Source organism: Vitis vinifera, chromosome 18 (genome assembly GCF_030704535.1).
Source record: "Vitis vinifera cultivar Pinot Noir 40024 chromosome 18, ASM3070453v1".
NCBI lineage: Eukaryota > Viridiplantae > Streptophyta > Magnoliopsida > Vitales > Vitaceae > Vitis > Vitis vinifera.
Window position 1 is genome coordinate 5620845 of NC_081822.1, and position 16784 is coordinate 5637628.

The 16784-nt window shown below is 38.3% G+C and overlaps 1 protein-coding gene across 3 annotated transcripts; it reads left to right on the top strand.

Moving 5' to 3' along the window:
• Positions 1-1256: 1256 nt before the first annotated feature.
• Positions 1257-11396, top strand: LOC100257420 (ubiquitin carboxyl-terminal hydrolase 16). 3 transcript variants are annotated; one of them, XM_059734381.1, is made up of 12 exons: positions 1257-2033; positions 3759-4699; positions 4754-5409; positions 5503-5591; positions 6744-6829; positions 6965-7127; positions 7248-7368; positions 7904-8061; positions 9193-9277; positions 9367-9579; positions 10262-10323; positions 10420-11396. In XM_059734381.1, exons 1-12 carry the CDS (start codon positions 1768-1770, stop codon positions 11201-11203), a joined length of 3624 nt encoding a protein of 1207 aa, XP_059590364.1. In that variant the 5' UTR covers positions 1257-1767; the 3' UTR covers positions 11204-11396. The 3 variants fall into 3 exon arrangements, with proteins under 3 accessions (XP_059590364.1, XP_010664383.1, XP_010664384.1); XM_010666082.3 differs by having other exon boundaries at positions 1332-1517; positions 1610-2033; positions 3759-5409; XM_010666081.3 differs by having other exon boundaries at positions 3759-5409.
• Positions 11397-16784: the final 5388 nt, after the last annotated feature.

The following is a 16784-nucleotide window of genomic DNA, read 5'->3' on the forward strand; positions in this document are numbered from 1 at the left end:
AAACACTTAACAGTCGATTTCCTTTTCGGTTTTTCTTGGTAAGCGTTTGGAAATTTGGGGTGGCTTTAATTTCTATGTGACCCTGGTTTCTGACAGCTTTCCCCATTTTCGACAGACAAAACAAAGATGCACTATGTTTTGTTGAACTTTCTTCACATCACCTTTTATCTGGACCCCATGAGCTTAAATTCTTCAAATATGATTTTTCGAGTAGTTGCTATCGTTTGCCAATTGAGAGCCCATAGGTTTCTCTTTTAATCTAGCCCTTGGACAGTGGACCAATGCCATAGCCTATAGAGCGTAGGGCCAAACTTAGCCACGAAGTTTGAGTTGATAACTAGACATGCCTTTCAATTCATGAGCCCATCTGTCCCCACCCGACGCCAAAAATCAATCTCACCATCACTACTAATATTCGGTGAAGTTTCTATTTTCAAATCATACTCATTGGCCCATCAATGGTCTTATGATTTCTAAAATAATATATGTTTTTTCTAATAAAATTCAAGATGCCCCTTTGTGGTTTGCCGACGCACCAAAACCAAACATTAGCAACAACGATGAGCATTTGAAGAATGATGGGAGGGAAAATAAAATTTTACTCATCCCGCCAACAACACCAGAGTTGGGACAAAAAAATGGTCACTGTTACCTATGTAATGTTCATATAATACAAATTCTGCATGTGACATATGTAGACTTTGGGATGGAAATAGGGGTAGTATAAAGAAATTTATGCGTCCGTCTTGGAGTCAATGTCATGTCGGCGCATGGAATTCAATTTTCTAAAGGGTGCGTCTATGCTCACATTAATGTTTGTAGGGATGTTTTGAATTTACAAAAGCCAGCAATGACATTAGATTACTGGGAGAAGATAATTGTCACAGTCGTCCAAATTAAACAAATGTCATGAATGCGCGTATAGCCTAGCAGCAGGGTTCATACCTGAATGAGAAAAACCTGGCATATATGGGGAAATGGTGAGTGAGACATCATCATCAATGCTGGTGCCTCCACTAAATCACCCACCAACAACCAATCCTTGCCGTCCATCATACTCACAATCAGCCACCGTCCAAGTCAACATCTCGCACAACCACCGTAACAAGCCAAAACCGGTAATTTTATCTTAAGTAATAACTCATCCGGTCCGATCGGACCGGTGGGTGGTCCATCCGGTCGGAATATTTGGTGAGCCAAGAATTCACGCTTCCCGATGCTGATAACAAAATTCCTTACCCCCAACCAAAATTTTTCTTATTTTTAAAGGGCTGATATATAATTTAAAAGAATAAATATACAGTAAATGGTAATAAATCAATAAAGTATTATATTTTTTCAGTTTCAGTGGCTCTCTCTCTTTCTCTCTCTCTCTCTCTTTCTCTCTCTTACAACTTACAAGGAAAAAGAAAGGAAGAAAAAAAGCCCTAGACGCTCGATCTGAGGATTTTGGAGGTCGGAATTCAAAATCTGGGAACTGCTTGTCATTAACGGCGTTACAGCAACGGGCTTTTGTGGTAACGCCAACGACATTCTTGTTTGGAATTTTTAATTTTAATTTTTGTTTTTAATACCTGATATCAACATCGCCACCGCCCGACCACCGCAGTCGTCATTGTGGCACAATCGTCAATCGCCACGGCAGCTACTACCATTCGATGATCTCTGCATGCACCATCTGCACCGCCAATATTGGTGGAATCTATGTGTGGAAAGATTAGGGATTTAGGGTTTCATTGCTCTGGATGCTTATTGGGTGTTGGATAAATGCTTGTTCCTGGGGATCTTGGGTTTTCGTGCCTGGCCCTGCTGTCGTTGTTTTTCCCCGTAATCGGATTGGTTATCCGGCACAAATGGCGGGTAGCCGTTGCGAGGAAGGAGGAAATCAAGAGGCTTTTGATTTTGGCTTCTGAGGAGGCAGCTAGGGCAGAGCTCGAAACCGCGGCAGTATCGGTCTCGCCGCAGTTCCAGTGCGCCGTCTGTTATTGCCCCACTACAACGCGGTGCGCTCGGTGCAAAGCCGTTCGTTATTGGTATGTTAATTTGTAATCCGTACTATTGAACCTCTTGATTTTGCTTATGTTAATCGTGGCATGTTTTCATACCAAAGTAATGAGTTGGCCATTTTCCCCCCTAATTATGCATTTTTTTTCACATATAATTTTGGGGGAATACGGTGAGACCCAATTCAGATAGTAGTTGGAAGGATTGGAAATTGTAGGAAGAGGTCTTACGGATGGCCAGGCTTTGTGAGTTTGTGAGTTTCTGACTCTAGCTTCCTTAGTTACAAGTTGAAGGGAAGAGAGTGGTTTGGAAGTTGGCAAAAATGGAGGAAGGGGATTTTAGGTTATAGAACATGGTTGCTTGTACGTTTGCTATGCAATAATGATGCCTCTTTACTTCTGTGAATTTGTTGAGTGCATATCAACCATTCCACTAAAGCAAGTGATATTAATCATATGCCTGGTATGATGCTTTTTTTCTCTTGCTGGCATTTAGGTCTTTTTTGTATATTTCATATGTACTTGACTGTGTCTTTTGCTAGCCTATTTACCTATCAAAAGAAAAAAAAAAAAAATCATGTTCGGATATGATGCAACACCCATTTTGGTATATACACATGCATATCAGGTTTGGGTTCATGTTACCCAATTTTGGGACTTAGGGGCACACTTTAGTTATCAAAATTTCCAATTTTTCTTGTTCTGAATCTTGAGACATGAAGAATAAATGTAATGTGGTATCTTCTTTATGGACCATGACTTGTCTTGACTGATTGAGAAAGTACTCTCTGACATTCTTAACAACTGTCAATGGCATTGTCTGAAACATATACCATACCCTATACTCATGCCCAACCCAGGAGCACATCATATTAGCTATAGACATTTTGAAATTTTGAAGAATGTAACATAGGTTCCACTCATTCATCTATATCTTCATTTTGGGGGTGTGCTTTTTATTTCTTGAACTTGCTCTTTTGGTTGCTGAGTGTTCTATTCTATAGAGCATGGCTTTTCCACATATCTGTCATCTAAATTTTTTTCTGTTTTAACGTTATGTTCAAGGACATTCCACTTAATCCATCCCACACTATTTCTACGGGCTATGTCTTGTTTAACATTTCCATCTTGATAATTGTCGGCCCTAGATAGAGAGAATAGTTGCTTTCAGGAACTTCCTTGATATCAATTTTCACTATTCCTTTTTACCTTATGTGCCATATATTCTATTTTAGTTTTGCTTATGCTAAAACTTCTAAATCATAATGCATCTCTTAATAGTTTTGAGTTAGAGTTAACCTTTCCATGTATACGATTTCTTCCTAAGTGTGCTTATTAGTAATTTATTCACAATGTAAAGACCTCAAATTTGATCATTGTTTCAAGTGCATAGCGATGAACATTCACTGATATCTTCTTAGATTATCAGAGTTCTAATTTCCAGTCTGTCATAGGTGTCCTTAATTGGTGCTTTTTTTTTTTTTTTGAAAAATTCTCTCTTTGAAATCTGGCTTGTCCTTTCTATAAGTATGGAAGTACGGTATGGTTGTCTTTCTTATTTCTTGTTGGATCTGTCCTTTGTTGAATGCATAGTGCAAAGTACTTGAATTTTGATATCAGCTGTAGAATTTTTGTTTTTGAAACCTTGCATCGCATTAAGGTGAGTCTTAAGGAATAAGCCTCTGAACCTTTTTCAAAACTATGCTTATGATATTGTTTTTTTATAATATTCAAATCACGATTTTAATCTTTCAGTTCTGGCAAATGTCAAATTATTCATTGGCGACAAGGTCACAAAGAAGAATGCAATCCACCTAGCATCACTCACCAGATTATCGATGAGAGTATCAGTTCTAGTCAGAAGGCGGTAAAGCAAGAAAAACATGCAATTTATGATAACAGGTTGGAGACTGAAGGGCAGCAGTGTGTGAAACCAATTGAAACATTCCTAAGCGAACCTGCATTTTCTAAACCCAATTGCTCTCCTGAAGTTTCATGTGAAGAGGACGATCACATTAAAGTTGAGTTCCTTGCAGATGGGAATGTATCAGATTCCACTTCCAAATCTTCCAGTACATCCTTTTCTGGATTCTCTACGTCCACCGACAGAGCTGAACCATCTGATAATGTTTCTGTTTCCACTACCAGTAGTGAATTATCTGATGATGTTTCTGTCAGTGAAAGTATTAATTCATATGATCCTGAAAAATCAGATGGACATAAATCTGATGATTCTGCCATGCCTGAGACAATTTCTAGTATTAACACACATCAGAATGAACCATTCTCCCCAGAGTTCACTGGTTTGGTTGATTCTGTAAATAGTTTTACTGGTTCTAGTAAATTAAATCAGATCAAATCCAGCTGTAGTGATGTTGAGACACAGTGCAGATCAAGTAGTTCTGGTTTGAGCATTAAAAGCTGCAATGAACGTTCAGTTGCCCAGCCGTCTACAGCCTCTTCTGGATTCTGGGAAGGAACTCTTGATTTGAATAGGACCAGAAATCATGCCCAGGATGATTCTGCTCAATCCTATGCCAGTGGAGCTGATAGCAATATATCTGATTCTGAATCTGTTTTACGTTTTTCTTTCAACTTGTCTGGAAGTACCATTCCTCCTTTGCATGCAGAAGTCTCCGAGAGTAAATCCACTGTGTTAGATGATGCTCATCCATCTACTCTAGGGATCAAAAAGCCTATTGAGGGAGTTGCTTCATCAGAAAAGATATCTACTCTAGGGATCAAAAAGCCTATTGAGGGAGTTGCTTCATCAGAAAAGATAAGTACAAAGGCCTTAAAGTTTAGGAACTCACCATCTTTGGCCTTTGAAAGCTCTAATCTTGTGGATAGTGGCCCTAGCAATGATTCACATAAACTGAAGTCCAGAGAAGTTAAACCCTTTTCATCTAGTGTTTCTAATGCTCATCCATCTTGTAGTACTGGAGGAGATTCAATTAGTATTGATGCTCCTAAGGCCAGGAGCTCTTCATCCTTGAGCTCTGAGAGGTCAAACCATGTTGTTAATGGCAAAAGTGGTGCCTCACATCAATTGAAATCTAGAGAAGTTGAATCTTTATCATCTGGTGCATCTGATCCTCATTTATCTTCCAGCACTGAAGGGCATTCAGTCGCAAGTATGAGATCTGGAAAGTCAACAGTTGATTCTGATTTGCATTTATCTTCTAGCACCAGAGGCCATCCAGTTCCAAATGTGAAATCTGGAAAGGTTGACGGTGTTCACACAGTGGCTGCTAGCTCCTCCCAGATTGCTAATCATTCGCCAATTGTTAGTAATGGTCTGAAAACATCTGTTCGGAAAGTTGTTGACCAATTCAGACCCTCTAAATTGTCAAAATCCCTTCCATTAGGGGTTGGGAGTGAGATTGCTGGAAGATGTAGTGACAAGGTATTTTACATGAATCTTTCATGTTAGCACACACTTGCAATACTTTGTTCTGGCATGTCAAAACTTTGCATTAATGTATCTTTGTTTTTACAGGGTCTCTTTTCTTACGAAGTGTTTGTCAAGCTTTACATTTGGAACAAGGTTGAGCTGCGCCCATGTGGCCTCATGAATTGTGGGAACAGGTAATGTGGAGTGGTCCTTGCTTATGTCAAAATAAATAATAAGTACTAAATGGTATATAATTCTGAGGGGTTGTGGTATCCTTGTGAAGTTCATAATGAAATCTTGATGTGTTCTTCAACTTCTGTTCCGTTTTCTGGAACACTTCTCACATTTAATTTAATGTTACAAGGCTTACTTATGCAGCAGCCACTTTGTTAATGAATTTGGAAAATTTACCTCATGTCAATTGAAAAGGAACCTTTGTGTCCTATAACTATGAATTAGTATTGCTCAGATTTACTAGCTTGGTTGTGGTAATCAAGTGGTTCTTTCTGGAGCTTCAGTGTCGTTATGAATTTGTATGCTCCAAAAAATAGGTGATGCCCCAGCAAAATTCTTTTTTCTCATTATTTTCTGATTTGGTTATTCAATAAAGCATTTGCCTGCATTACATTTTACTTTTTTTGGGGATGACAATTATATTTTTTTCCCCATTTTGCGCTGATGCAGTATATATACTTGAAAGAGAGTTGCCTCTCTCTCTCTCCCTCCCTATATCTGAATCTCCCTCACTCATTCATTCTCACATGCACAGACACATAGTATTCATGTTTTATGTATGTATATATATGTGAACAATTAGAAGACACAATGTGACTCATGATGCTTATACCCAAACTCTGTGGTATGAGCATCCCCATATGATAGAGCACATGTTTATATGTGACCTTAATTTTGTCGATATTGGTATGGCACATATATGTATAACATTTCTTTTTCTGTTAAACATATATGTACACATTTCTTTTTTAGTTAAATGTATCTTTTTTTCCTTAGCAATAAGCTTCAAGAATTATGCTCCATTGACTCTGTCAAAACGGTCTTCATTTTCTGCATCTTTTAACACATTCCTTACATTTGTGGATTTTAAAATATCTTCCATTTATAAGTCAATGCATTTTCTATTGTCTACCCCTTGAGAAGGGTATTACCTTGTTTGATAAAAAAGAGAAAAGAAAAAAAGAAAAATAGGAAAGAAAATAAAGGTGTTATCTTTCCATCAGAAATAAAAAACTATTGTCCTGAAAATGAAGCTTTTTCCTGATATTGGGATTTTTCCTGCTCTGAATTTCTTTGTTGTTTCTAACATATCCATTTATTTATTCCTCCAGCTGTTACGCTAATGCTGTGCTCCAGTGCTTGGCATTTACTCCACCTCTTACTTCTTATTTTCTTCAAGGACTCCACTCCAAATCATGTATGTTTCTAATCATGGTCTCCCTCATGATTTATTTTGTGTTGAAGTTTTCTGCAGTATGTTTCATAACACTTTTCCTTTTTTTTTTTTTTTGAAAAAATGTAATATTCTTTTGTTTATCGCTTTCTAAATCAGGTTTAAAGAAAGAATGGTGTTTCACCTGTGAGTTTGAAAGTCTTATTTTGAAGGCAAAGGAAGGGAATTCTCCACTTTCTCCTCTTGGTATACTGTCCCAAATAAGAAATATTGGAAGTCATCTTGGTAATGGGAAAGAAGAAGATGCACATGAATTTTTAAGGTGAGTTAACTCTATACATATATGGAACCCTACTAGACATGTGTATGCATTTCTTTTTGTCTTAATGATTTTATCTTTATAAGTGTGTAGCATGAGTCAACTAATGATTGAAATTGACAGGTATGCTATTGATGCAATGCAATCTGTTTGTCTTAAGGAAGCTGGGGTGAATGCTTCAGGCTCTTTGGAAGAGGAAACATCTCTTATTGGCCTTACCTTTGGAGGCTACCTTCGTTCAAAGGTATCTATAATCTCCAAGAGGTTCAGAATTGTGTGAAAATACAACTGAGCGATGTTCTTCCTCTCTATGCCTAGCACTTGATGTTCTATGAATGTGGGTGCAAGTGTTGGTCGTAGTATGTGTCTAAGTATCATTCATTTGATTCCCTGATCCTAGGACCCTGGAACATGGCTAGATAATCTAATTTTCCTTTCTTCTTATTCTATCTCCTAGGCCAAATTTGATCTGCATGCTGAGGTAGAATGTGCAATGTGAGTCTGAGGTTACAATGAAATAGGAATTTGTTCTTTTGCTTTATTGGGCATACCTGTTGGATACATGTCTTAGAAATTGGCATGTCAGGCATACATTCCATGTTTGAACCCTTGTCACTTCATGTCTAACATGAGTACTTCACATATGTTAAAAGCCATATAACATAGTTCGCATGTTTTTCCTATAAAAGAAACATGTTTGAAGTGCTATCTGCATCTGATTTTGTAAGCTTGAAATGGACTGAAATGGGAACAACAAATAGTAATTCAGTTATTTGCAGATAAAATGCATGAAGTGCCATGGTAAATCTGAGCGGCATGAGAGAATGATGGATCTTACTGTTGAGATAGAAGGAGATATAGGTACTCTGGAAGAGGCTCTTCATAAATTTACTAGCACCGAGATTCTTGATGGGGAAAACAAGTACCAATGTAGCAGGTTGGTTACTTTGCATTGCTACTTGGATCTCTCGAGGGCATGCATTTTTATAATCGTATGTATATATGTGACCTCAATGTACTAGTTGAATTAGGTTAGAGTATTCTAACTGTCTCTGCAATGTCTCTGCAATAAACTGGATTTATTTTTTTATCTCTTTATCCAAGAAATTTAACACCTCTTGGGCAAATAAGCTTAAACAAAACAGATCTTTTTCCTGCAACAAGCCTGGAAGAAAATTGGTCTTCCTTCCCAATGGTGTCTCTGGTTGCTCATAAATGACATGCGTTACATTAAATAATTTTTTTTATTAACACTTAGGATAAAATAATGGTGCTCGAGCCCTTTGAGAAGAGCATCTCTCCCTTTGCCTTGAGGTTCAAATGGTTTGCACAGATTACTCCATTAAAATCAATCATCAAAAAGGTATTATATGTGCACTTTTATGTCCATGTGGTTCATGATTCCCTTTTCTGTTATGATTGTGCATGTTGTTAACTATTCTTGTGTATTCCAATGCAAAATTTTAATTTGTGTAGCAAAGTTGTCATCGCCTGTAAAAATCACTATTTTTGACTTGACATATAATCAGAAAGAATTTAGTAGACCTAAATGTTTTGTTTTTGTCTTACATTCTTGATTTCTTCTCTCTCTCTCCCTAATTTATTTATTATTATTATTATTTCATTTTATTTTATGGAATAGTGGTGTCAGGGTTGGGGAGTGGGCAGGGCATGGGTTTCAGTTGTTATTGTTGACTATCTCTCTCTCTCTCTCTCTCTCTCTCTCTCCACTCTCTCTATCTCTGTGTCTTTAGTTTTTTTTCTTTTCACATTCTTTTTTGGGAATGGTGGTGTCAAGGTTGGGGGAGTGGGCAGGGCATTGGTTTCAGTTTTTGTGGTTGAGGGAAGAGTTGAAGAACTCCTATGTCAATTTTTGCTGTTTATTTGCATTATTTCAGCCTATAGTTTTGGCTTCTGAAAGAAGCATTGCTCAGCTGTTAGATTGGTTCCACCTCTGCTGTCTTAAGTTGCCTAATCTATGATCACATTATCAAGTTTGCTATTTTCTTTGGCATGTTGAAACGTTATGATGACACATTCACTTTGTTATTGTTATTGTTTTACTTAGATGCAAATCTTATGAGAAAGCCAAAAAGAAGTTGACAGTATCAGAGGCTCCTAATATCCTTACAATTGCATTAAAGCGATTTCAGGTAATCCTTTTTGATTGAGGAAGGCCTTTTTTACTCTTCGTAGGCTTTATAGATTCTTATTGTCTAAGTTCCTTGTGCATGTTTTGCAGTCGGGTAAATTTGGAAAGCTCAATAAGTCGATAAGATTTCCAGAGATCTTGGACTTGGCTCCATTTATGAGCGGGACAAGTGATAAATCACCTATATACAGGCTTTATGCAGTGGTGGTACACTTGGATATCATGAATGCTGCATTTTCTGGTCACTATGTGTGTTATGTGAAAAACATCCAGAACAAATGGTTCAAGATTGATGACAGCACGGTATGTTCTCATTTACTATCAATCTGTATTTATTGATATACTTGTTTCAGTTGGACGTTTTTGCCTCCAAATTCACACTTCCTTCTTCATTATGGTTTGGGTTATCTATTCTACTTTATAAATAGAACCTTTTGCTACATCTGCCATGGTGCCAACTAGAGAACTACCCTCTTGTTGTAAAATGCATATTTTAACTCCCTTGAGTAGAATGTTGGTGTGTATCTAGGTGTCAGGTTTTGCTTAACCCCTAAATTTTATGATATTGGGGTATGTATCAATAAACTAATTTCCATTTCCTTTTTATTTTTTCTATACCCTAGGCCAAATTGAAGTGTAGAATTTCTAATGTGGACAGACCTGTCAAGTATATATCAGATTAATAGGCAATGTGGAAATATTTCACATACCCAAACCCTCGTCATATCATGTACTTCACGCACTTGGAAATGTTTACTTACATTGGTTAATATTTATTAATGAATAAAATGTTGAATTTGAAATTAATATTCCTATTTGCAAAAATATTCTTGTCTTTTCTGCAAACTGCAGTTGGTTGTTTTGTGATAAATTCCAGTTTGACATGTTATCTTATTACCTGCTTTACTCAAAAGTTGTGCTCCACAGCAACATTGAAATTGTATTGTCTAAGCTTTTGACTATGATTCTGGTCACTATTGGTTAGGTGAAACCCGTGGAGCTTGAAAGAGTCTTAACAAAAGGGGCATACATGCTTCTTTATGCAAGGTAATTGGTCTCAATGTTAAATTTTATTTTATTTTTTGTTCCTCGATTCCAGCTTTCATACTGATAGGGTGTTCAATTAATTCAATTGACCTGTAGGTGCTCACCACGGGCCCCAAGATTGATAAGAAATGCAGTAATTCCTCGCAATAGAAAATTGGAAGCTGCTTCTTCCAGAAACATTGTTAAGAATACTACATTCAAGTTAAGGCACGACTCCATAGATTCAACTGCTGGCCAGTCTATGATACATTCAAAGCCCACAGCCTACCACAGTAGAAGCCCTGTGGACTGCCCCGCCAGTTTTGAATCATTTTATTCAGAAGAAACAAGGTTTCCCTGGAAGCAAAGGATTGTAGAAGCTGACTCATCAAGTGACAATTCTTCTCTTTTCACTGAAGAAGGTTCGTGCAGTACAGAGAGCAACCGGGATTCTACAAGCACGGAAGACCTTTCTGATTACATATTTGGTTATTCAGGACGTGGTTGGAGCAGCCCTTGGACAAATTCATCTGACTCTGACACTTCTTCCTCCTCTTCCTCTTTAAGGAGTTCACCCCTTGCTGAGTTGAACCGCTACTCTTCATGTTCTACCGAAACAAGTCATTCTCAAACTGATAAAGCAAAATTGGTTATGGAGGGTGATGGGTTTTGGGCAAGGCCACCCAACGGGAGTAGCAAGCTAGTGGATATGGAGGGTAAGGGAGACATTCCTTTTTTGCTATCTGACATCGCTAAACCGTGTAGAAAGTTAGTTAGTAATAGTAGTAGTGATAGTTATTGTAAGGAGACTGACAAAGAGAAAGTAGGACGGGTTAACCCTTTGGACAGCATGAAGTTGGGTGTACCTTCTAGGAGATCAACCCGGGAAAGAACAGATTAGGCGTTCATAATATTATAAAAGTTGAGTTTAGAGGGAAGGGTGGAAGGAAATAAGAGCTGGGGAGGTTGCCAGTAGGGGGTGTATGTAATGTACTCTTGCTGTTGGCTTTATCTAAAGTGATCAGCCATGGTCATTTTGTCATTATATTCTTTTCCTCTATATTTATAATAGGTAAATAACTATGTCAACACCATTTTAGTGTTTGTTGATATGCCGTGTTGGTGCCCTCAATCCAGAACAGAGAAAGGTTGCTCCGGAAGTGTAGATAGAAATTTTGGCAGGGGTTCTAACTTCTACCTCTGCATCTTTTAATGCTTGTTGGGTTCTAAATTAGCAGGCCATTATCAATTATTGTTTCTTCCGAAGACTATCAATGTTGTCCTTTTTTTCCCTTTTGCGAGTCTTAAACAAATTTGTGGGGTTTTAAAGTAAAGCTAGTAGGTATTGCCACGGTAGAGAAACTATGGTGAGCAGTAATTCATTGAATCAAATGTGTTCAGATGTTGATGGGAATACATGGGAAAGTAGAGAAGAACCTGGAGCAGGTAAAAAATGGAAAATAAAACGAAGGAAGTCTGAATCCTTTATGAAAACAAAAGGGGAAACAAAAAATAAAAGAGGAATAAGTGGGATTAGATAAAGTAAATTGATGTTGGTGTAAATTGGGATGGCCGAACTGAGTGGAGGCTCGATTATTTGTTCCCAATCTCGTGGTCCAGCCATCTTGTCTGGTGAAGTGAGGACACAAGGGTAGGAAATAGTATTTGTCAATTCTGCCACTTCAATTCAGTTAAGCTGGGCTGAGCTGTGAATATGACCAAACAAATCGTATTCAACGAACTTTCCCTCGTATCCAATAATATCCCAATTAGGATCCGGTGTCCTACCCCACCTATCCTTGGCCTGTTTATTTGTTAGACATAACATGGAATGGAATGGGACAAAGAATAGGCTTGTTAGATTGATGAAGACGCTTGAGAATGATGTGGGATCGAGCAAGGTAAGTAAAACGCAAGCCATACCGAATTGATCAATAAGCTCACAAAACAAACGGGGCTTTAAAAATGGGACGGAGAGTTTGGTCATTTTACTCGACAACCCAAGTGTATTTAAGGAGAAGTAAAGACTAAGGAACGAAAATGAGGGAAAGGAATGGGGGGCGTGCAGCTCTGACCACACATGGAGGTCATAAGGCTCATAACTCATAAGAAAGTCAAACTGGGAACAGTGGGAAGAAAAAGACAAAATTGGAAAAAGGAGAGCACGTGGAGAAGTGAGAAGAGGAGCTCTCTAGTCTCTACAAACTAACAAACCCAACCCCATCTTTCAACTTTTAACAAAGCAGGCTAACACGACAACTATTCCACTTGCTCAGTTCTCAGTTCTCACCCTCTTTTTCTCTCTCTTCCTTCCATTTTTGGATGGATCGAATTCAATTTTACCACCGCAGCTCTGCACCACTGCCACCTCCATTATATATCTTTTTAACTTTTTACTTTCTGACTTCCATCATCAACTCTCACCCCCCCACGCCTCTCTACTTTTCCTCGTTTCTCCCCATCCCCCACTTGCATCCATCGCCCAACCCTGCATTCTCCCTCTTTGAATTTCTCAATCCTGCTTTTACCTTTACCTTTCTTTTGAGAGAAAAGAGAGAGAGAGAGAGAGAGAGAGAGAGAGAGAGAGAGAGAGAGAGAGAGAGAGAGAGAGAGGGCATTATCATGTAGAATTGGACTAATAAAGGCCGCCGCTTGGCAGGCATATGTCATGAATGAGAAGGTTCCCCAAAAATTCGTGTGAAACCTGCTTGTTTGAGCAACTGGGAGGAAACCCGTGAACATATGATGATGACCTTAGACCATGATCACAATAATATCAACATTTAGCCTTCAGAATTTGAACCAGAATGCCTTGATTGTATTATATCGTATAATATCATGTTATGGAATTGGAATTTTCTATCGTTTCAAAACTACTTGTATATTTATTTCTGTCTTAAATTTCAATTACAGTAGTCAACACTCCAAAGGAAGACAGAAACAACATATTTTTTCCACAATTTTGTGAAGCTGAAGATGAGAGGAGGTCTGACCCAGATTAATTTGGCAGATGGTAGATGTAAGAAAATAAATCTCATTGGATGGGACCAATCCATTCAAGTTGATCTCACATACAATGAATCATGGAAAAGGAAGCAGATTGGTAGAGACAAAACTACCGACTGCAAGACAAGAAGCCTTTTTCATGGGGCACTTCTTTTATTTTTCACTCTTTTCTCCACCTCACCTAACCTTCTCTCTCAAGAATCTAAAATTTTCTTTTTGTGAAAATGTACATTAATTTTCAATTTTTTTTTTAATCTTTTAACATAAAATAAGAAAATAACTATTTTTTTTCTGCCCTAATATCAGCTAGACACACATCTCTAATGAAAATATTTTGCTGAAGAAATGATAGATGGCATGAACAGTAGCTCTCAGTCATACCTGTTGACATCCAATAAATTAAAGCAGGTTAAGTACAAAAATAAGTGAAAAGAAATGTTGTCCAACTACTGAAAGCAATTATGGAAGAAGTAGTGGGGGGAGATAGCATTGGTTGAGGAGGGATAATGGCAAATCACATAGGCAGCTCTTGAGTTTGTATAAATAAAGTACATATATCTATGATAAGGAGCATTAATGTGGAAAAGCAGTTGGTGCAAAAGAGCAATATTGGTTTGAGGAAGGATATAGAATATAAAGATGATGCTTTAGAAAACAAAGAGGGAGGGGCATGGCCGCATGGCCGACATGCCAGCAAAGTCAAGCGATATAGAGAGATATGGAGTCCCTACAAGATGCACTGGAATCACGGTTCCATGCATCGTCTCAACTGCTGACGCCCATAATCACTCTTTCCCACACTTTGCAGGATGTTGTACCATAGAGCTCGTGGGTTGATGGGTCCATGTTGAATTTTACACCTGGAGAGAGGTCTCTTCATATTCCTATTGCACACACTGTGGCCGCCAGCCCATTAATTTTTGACCTTGCACGTAAAGAATAAGTTGAAACCGATCCATTGGGTTTGGCTATTCAAGATGATGGATCTGATCAAATCAGATACCAAATACCAAATATTAATGCTGATGGGTCACGATTGTCTCCATTCTCCACGCATGCAATAAACAATGTCCTATCAGCTTAGGTTTTCATGTGATTCAGCATTGAAAAGGAGAAGGCAAAAAGAAGTCAGAGAAATCTACCGCAACTTTTATGGAAGTATGCGGGTTTAGGGTAGCATGCATATGCATATGCACATGCATATGTCATGGCATGGCATGGCCAGCAAATTTAAGCAAAATACAAGGCAATGTCTCCCCGGGCCTGGAGGCTTTTCCAAGGTGCAATAAGCACGAGAGAGACCGTGGCGGCACCGCCAGACCCTTTTCCCCTTGGCGGTATTCAACACAACACCAACATTACTGCTTCGCACCATCATCACCAATCACTCCTCCTCTTCCTTTTTGTTCCACAACCCTGGGCTTGGCTTTTAGAGCCACCATTGCAGTCATATTTCATCACCCTGTTCACACCGAATCATTCATCCTTTTACTTCTTTCACTCCCATCTATACGACTGTAACCCTGCCATTTACCTTCTTGGTATGGAAAAAGTCTTTCCCTCTACCGCCATAGACCTTTGGGCCGGCTTTGACAAAAACCACCGCTAGCTGTCCCTTTCGTTTTTCCTTCATAATTAATTACGTCTTCATACTCAATACATTTTTTTCCATGGTTTTGACACAGGAACCATGTCAAATCCAATGGGCAGTATGTAGTCCACTTGCTTACACCGTAGATGGTGAAAAGTCAGAAAGTTTGATTATTCAAAGTAAAGTAGGAAGACACATGTATTAATTCCTCAAGTCAAGTGTCATTGTAATATTCACTGCTATACATTTCAAAATATCTCATTTTCTCAAGATGTTACTTCCAAATTGGCTATGTGGGTACCAAGTCGTGAATGATTGTCAAATAACAATGCATGGATACCTCAAAAGAAAGCACGAATTGAAGAAGAAAGAAGCCCTACTGGCTATTAGCATATGATTTTATTTACAAAATATTTGTGTTAGCCTTTTACATAGCTTACAAGTAGGAACAGAAAGGGAAAGGAGTTTGTGCTCATAAATCTTTTTGTGATCAGTGTGAATGCGGAGTTGATGATGATGGCAGAAAAATGATGGGGATGTCGATGGTGATTACACTTGAAGTGATAAATGATGATGGTGTTTGACAACGGTGGAGAGGAGCAAGTGCAGTAGGTGATCAAAGCAGGAATAAAAGGGATCAAAATTAATTACTAAAGCCTGGAATTCAACTCCCTACAGTGAGCTGTGATTTTGAAAAGTCAAATTTTGAAAATCCAACGGAAAGTTCTCCATTCACTGAGAGCAGTGGGATGTCTTGAAGGTTTTCAAATGGGATAATACCCAATACCCAATACCCAATACCCTCACCATATACCTTAGTCAAGGACTGAAGCCCCACTGCAGAAACCCTTGACCCATGCGCCCTTCACCTGCTTAGGAACTCCTACTAAAGCCACGTGCATGTCTACCCATTTTATTTATTTTATATCTGGGGATATGTGTTCATTGTGTCCCTCACTGTCGTGGCATGGCTAACCGATCAATTAACTAACAATAAAATCATTCAATTGGGATTTTTTAAATGAGCAAATCTCCTTATCATAACTGAAAGATCCACTAGTCAAACTAAACTGTGTTCATTTTATTAATCGCAGCCTTATATAGGGATCGGTGCTACTGCCCATCGTATGTTCTTTGAGTATACAAATATAAATGACTCAGCCTATCAATATCCAAACATTAAAATAGTCAGGCCAAAGATGTAAGGTTTATGTAGCTGATTTAGACTGTAACATTATAGAATTAGATTATTCTCACATGCCCAGTAAATAAATGATCTTACTGAACTTTTCAGAACAATAAAATATGAGAGTAAAATTTAGTTCCCAGATGCGAACAAAGGTTGGTAGGACTAGAACTTAGATAAACACTTATCAGAGGCGTCTTGTCCACTAACAAGTTGTGGCGATTGTGGGATAGACAACGTCATTCTAATTCTATCTAATAAAGAAGGGACTTAGTCAATGGAAAAGGAGGACCAAGCCAATCACTCCAATGGATATGATGTCGGAAAGATGAATTAAAAACAAAGTAATTTTCAAAGAGGGAAAGTGATAACATAACTGGAGTCTAGAGTTTGCTTGCTTGACTATGTTTCCAAATATCCACTACAGATGATGCTAAGTTATTCCATGCGGGGGCTTAGCATCCGAAAGGGAACTTAAAAGCCATCCTCATGAAAAAAACCAGACTGAGAGCACTTGGAGAAATAGGGGAAGAGAAGGCTAATGTTTTGGTTATTATCATGCATGATATCACAAGTGAGGAAGAGAGGAAAGTTATGAAATTAAAGGGCAACAAAGGGTCAAAAAAGGGGGCTGTTCTAATGAAGAATACGTCCATGATGGTGGTGGACGGGGTTGGGCAAGTTGTGTCCGCCTCCTCC